The 5,642-nt window shown below is 36.7% G+C and overlaps 1 protein-coding gene across 1 annotated transcript; it reads left to right on the plus strand.

Annotated features, from left to right (window-relative positions):
* The first annotated feature begins 2,451 nt into the window (after window positions 1-2,451).
* Window positions 2,452-5,378, plus strand: LOC104949538 (dipeptidyl aminopeptidase-like protein 6). Its single transcript, XM_010775903.1, has 8 exons — window positions 2,452-2,640; window positions 2,723-2,820; window positions 3,247-3,370; window positions 3,450-3,488; window positions 3,782-3,889; window positions 4,190-4,281; window positions 4,997-5,044; window positions 5,147-5,378. The coding sequence occupies exons 1-8, from the start codon at window positions 2,452-2,454 to the stop codon at window positions 5,325-5,327; spliced, it is 879 nt and encodes a 292-aa protein (XP_010774205.1). The 3' UTR covers window positions 5,328-5,378.
* Window positions 5,379-5,642: the final 264 nt, after the last annotated feature.

The raw sequence follows: 5,642 nt of genomic DNA on the forward strand, positions 1-5,642 counted from the left end.
TGTTCTTGATTGGTTGGGTTGACTGCAGGCTATGAATATTCAGAACATAAGGAAAGGAGCAAAACTCAGAAACCATAGAATTGACATAAAATATGCATCAGACATTAATACCTGAAAAGAATGGCTGCATTCCTTTCTGTGCTATAATACATATCAACTTTATTTATGTTGCTTGTTTTAAACCTATTGACAAAATTATTTTATTATTATTTTCGGTAAAACAGATCACATTTTAAACACAAAGAGAATCGATCAAAAAAAATGGTGTCTAAGCTTAGGTTTTGATCAAAAATGACACCCAAGATTTCTGCAATGCTGAGCTTTGAGCTATACTGTAGGTCTGCCTTACTTTATGGATGTGACGCTGCTGCCCTCTACTGGATATACAATATGTTGTCATTGTAAATACAGGAACACTGATCATTTTTGTCCAAACAGATTCTTGGTGTTTAGTAATACTAACATACATTATTTTACTTATAGCAAGAAAACTTATAATTATCAGTCTGCCTGTATCTGCACTAAATTAATTTCCATTTGCCAATTTAATCATGGTATTTCATGCACTAATACAGCATGTGTCCTTTACACAATGAATTATTTAGTCTGCATAGAAGGATGGAGAACATGGAGAGAGGATAAATGCCTCCAATAGCTCACCTTGGTAATCATCACAATGAGGGGATGGATAAAGAAGAGACTATGTCATTACTTAAGAGAAAGAGAATGAATTATCTAATCAAAAAGAGTTCACTAACTTTCTATCCCTTTTGTTCACTCATTTTTCTTTTATTGTCAGGCACATATTGGAACGCTTCTAGAAAATTAACTATTTTCTCTTTGACAAGCCAAGGTGACTTGGTGTCCCCAGCCGAGCGAATCCAACAGGAAAGAGCTCTCGCTTTTTAAGCTGCTGCTGGTAAGGTCAGCAAGCAGCACCAGAACCAGCCATAAAGGAAATATTTTTGTATCATTTGCAAATGCAGCATAATGCCGTGCTGCTCTGTTTATCACCAGACAGTGTGGTCCAATCATTCCCCACTGAGCTCTACCAGCAGGGTGCAGTTGGAAACACCAGGCGGGAAGGGGGACCAAAGGACCAAATGCTACCATTAATCCATCTTCTTCTCATGTCAGATAGAGAAGTGTGGTGTTCTAATTAGTTTAGCAGTGTCCTGCAGTGAAATTATACTCCATGCACAATTACTTCAGCAGAATTGTATGAGAGAACAAAATGTAGATATACATATGCACTGAAGTTGTTTGTCAGATGATGCTGTGTATTAAGTAATTCCACCAAGCGTGCATAGTTAATGAAAATGCTAATTGGTTGTTGATGTCGGTTAATTCCCTGAAGCTAGCACCCAGTTCCACAGATAAACAACATTAATGGAATTTTAATTGCAAAAGTTGCAATAAGTATAGCTAGTGGCAAGCTGCGACAATAAGTAAAGCTTTTTTTAGGTCATCGCCACAGACTTAATAATGAATTAGAATTGTCACGACTATGCTTATTGTTGTCAAAAAGTTCCCTCAGTGAGCTTTAATTAGCATAATTACTCAATAAATGGTGCGTGTGTGCGTGCGTGTGTAATAATAGAGATGAAGGACAAAGACTGCTTTTATCCATATTAATTCCACTCTGTCTTCTGAACAAGAGAATGCGTGATAAAAGATGATTTTAAATACACACCTGCACATAAAGGGTCTCAAAGGAACCCTCTAAATTGCAAGTTGAGAAAGAAGGCGACGTGAGTTTCTTGCTTTAAAAAAAAAGACGAAGTTGTACCAGCAGAGAATTTGTTTCATTTGTAGGAAATCTTGCTGTGATCTATTTTGGACGATAGGCTGCGCTAAGATTAAGAGTTGTTGTGATTTATGACCTCAATATTTGATACTGGTAGGTTTAAGAGAGAGATAGAGAGGGAAAAAATATAGCAAGTCAGGGAAGAGTTAGTAAACTGTAATGCTCAAAGGGTTTATGTAAACCTTGCCACATTTAGCTAGAATTTGTGTCCTTTTAAGAGGAGATTCAATAACTCAGTAACTGTATTAGCAGTATTTGATTAAATGTTTTATGATTATCTGGCATTTTTCTTCTGTCACTGGGTACTGTGGGTTTCGACACTTTGTACTGCTCAAGCAACTGTTCATACCGTATTGTTGACTGTTGTGTAATCAAAAACTTCTCAACATAACATCTATAAATCCTTTATGATTCTGCTAACATGCATGCATGAGTAATTTAACGAGCTTCTGTGAACAAAGAGAAAGGCTAAGATAAATAATACTACTGATGATACCATTTTATACATTTTAAAATAGATTTTCCCCATTCCACCTATTCATTTGTTTAACCCTCAGAAGCAACATTAATATGATTCTGTTGCCTGGAAGAAATATAATCAACATGTGTCTCTGCTGCCTGAGATTTTTTAAATCACTATCATTATGATTGAGGTTGATTTTGTTCTCATTCTTTCAGAGGAGATTTTCCAGTCCCAAATTGCCCATTGGTGGTCCCCTGATGGTGCCAGGTTAGCTTACGCCACCATCAATGACACCCTGGTGCCCAGGATGGAGCTGCCCATGTTTACAGGCACACCCTACCCAACAGGAAAAGAGTACCACTACCCTAAGGTGCACAGTTGTTCCCTTTTAGAATACATATTTTCTTTAGATTTCAGATGTTATATATCTAATTTCTCCTTCTCCCATTAAGGCTGGTGAGGAGAACCCTGTTATAACCTTGTATGTTGTGAATCTTAATGGCCCACTTCACACCATCGAGATGAGGAGACCTGATGATCCAAGGATGGGGTGAGGCATTCAACTATCAACCAGATCAATCTGCATTCAGTCAAGTGATGCATATTTACACCTCATGCATATTTAATTTAAATTCATATATTCTATCATGTGTTTAATCTCTCTCCATATATTCATTTACTGATGCTGAGTCTTCTAATGATGTTTGTAACAGCATTTTTTTCTCGTGAAAAGATTCTGTACATTTAATTACTTCATTGACATATTTTTACTAAATGGTCCCATAATTAGCACAAATACACTTAATGCCCTACTCTGTTCGTAGTAATGTTAATTTTTGTATTCCTTTCTTTCTGTGGCTCAGATGTTGCTCTCACATCAAACATTTTCTGCTAGAAACCATAATGGGACATCCCTTTCTACACTGTCAAACATATTTGTGTCAGTGATTGTTTTTTTTTTTTCTGTGTTTGTCAGTGAGTACTATGTGACCATGGTGAGATGGGCCACCACCACCAAACTGGCCATCAACTGGCTGAACCGAGCCCAGAACATCTCTATACTCACTCTGTGTGAGGCCACAACAGGCGTCTGCACAAAGGTTTGTGTGTGTGGGTGTGTGGGTGTCAAATGAACTCTGGGATGTTTTCATACACTAAATAAAACACCCTGTTTTACAGAAACATGAGGATGAAAGTGAAGGATGGCTCCACAGACAGGTAAGAATAATGACTCTTATTATTTATAATGGGAGTTATTGATTATGTCGCACTTGCTTATATTGAACTATTAATTTCTGGAATTAAGTTAAGTTTATGTATATATTCTTATGTTTGGCAAAGCAATTTGATAACATTCTTAAATTATACATAATTGTGCAAGCTTTAGTACAGAATTGTAATGGGGGACTTTTTTGTGCACTTTTTGCATTTACCAATCCATTTCAATATGTTTTTGTAAACTCTATGTTTCATAAAGTAAAATGTATGAATGATCTCCTCTGTGTCCTCAGAATGAGAAACCTCTGTTTTCCAGAGATGGGCTGAAATTGTTTTTCACCCGTGCCATTCCTCAAGGCGGCAGGGGAAAGTTCTTCCACATTTCCATGTCCATCTCCCAGGTAAGATTATACAGTATGTTAAGAGTCACATTACTATGTTTATTATCCAGTGTTTTTGTATAAGTAATCCATATGTTGGACCTTAATTAACAGTGACTTCAATATTATCAAAATGTTTGTTTTATGCAATTTTGCTAAACCTTATTACTTCGTTACATCAACTTTTAATACCCCACTAGCCTGTGTTATTTTATTTTCATTTATAACAATATCGTCAAAACTTGCATTGTTTTTAGATGAAGTTATCACCATTCAATAAACATACTGCAATGTTTGCAATGCTTCTGTTTATCTCCAAAGCCCAACACCAGTACAGACACACTACAGTCCATCACGTCTGGAGACTGGGATGTCACCCAAGTCCTGGCCTATAATGAGGACAGCCAATTGATGTGAGCACCCACAAACCACCACCAGCATCAGTTAAAACAAACCAGCATCACCACCATCCTCACATCTTGATGTCATAATTATATTATTGCTTTATGTAGGTATACATTCTTTACATTTATTATTATCAAACAAAAGTCTGAAAGTGATGGTTTTATCATTATTTGAGATTTGGCCTGCACAAACATTAACAACAAACCTGTTCCTATTTTCTATAATGTTAGCCTAACATATATCATATATATTTTATAATCATAATATGAATGTTTTCACCACAAGGCTGTGCGCCGTTGCGATGACGCAAATTGCGTATCATGTGAATGCAGCTTTATAGTCAAATTGTGTTCTTCTAGCATTTTGTAGAGTTCGACAAAATAAACCTCTCCAAATGTACACAGCGTAAAATCACCCTGCTTCTCTTTTGAACCCATGAGAGTTGTGACTCATCTCCATCACTTACATGGTTTCACATGCACACAGCTGCATTCACCCTAATGTATACACAATGTTAAAGTTACTTTAGAACAACAACATCCAAAACCTCTTGACTCATCTGTCATTTTTACTCCATCATTCATTTATGAAAATTAGTAGTTTGGTAACTGCTAATGTGTTCCATGTGCCTTTTCCCACTCCTCAAGCTGAGGGATAACCTCTTGTTAAAGCTTGATTCAAATCTGCTTACATTACATTTTTTTCTCTGTTATATCTATGTAGATACTTCTTGAGCACTGAGGATGGTCCTAAGCGAAGACATTTATACAGGTAACAGTCTAGTCTTTAGTGTCAAGAATTGTTGTTTTGAAAGTTGATACCATTTTTCTGATTTAGATTTAGAAGTTAAACGTCATCTTCTTTGCTCCATAGCGCGGACACCTTTGGTTCATTCAATCGACGCTGTCTGTCATGTGCCTTGCCTGACAGCTGTGATTACATCAGTGGGTCTTTCAGCCACAACATGAGCTTTTTCTTGCTCAACTGCAAAGGTAGCTATGACAGCAATGAATCACCCGTCCATTTATTTTGTGTCACCTGTGAATGGTACTAAATTATCATAACTAAAGTCAGATCAAACAGGAAAAGACCATAATGCCATCAAACCCTCTCTACAGACCCCAGAAATTACTCGATAATCAATTGTCCTTCACCTCATATGTTTGTAATCCAGATCAGCCTGCCTAGAAAGAAGTAGGGAGGCTGTTGTTGAATTGCAAGCTGTTTTTAACATTATTCAGACTCAGCTCTCTGAACTAAAGCTTCTTTTAAATGTTGATAAAACCAAGGTAATGCTCTTTTCAAAAGCTAAAAAGACACCAGAGCCTGTTTTAGATATTGTAACTACGCAAGGAATAAAACTTGAAGT

This window comes from Notothenia coriiceps, unplaced genomic scaffold, assembly GCF_000735185.1.
Source record: "Notothenia coriiceps isolate Sejong01 unplaced genomic scaffold, NC01 NC01_scaffold00016439, whole genome shotgun sequence".
In the NCBI taxonomy this organism is placed as follows: Eukaryota; Metazoa; Chordata; class Actinopteri; order Perciformes; family Nototheniidae; genus Notothenia; species Notothenia coriiceps.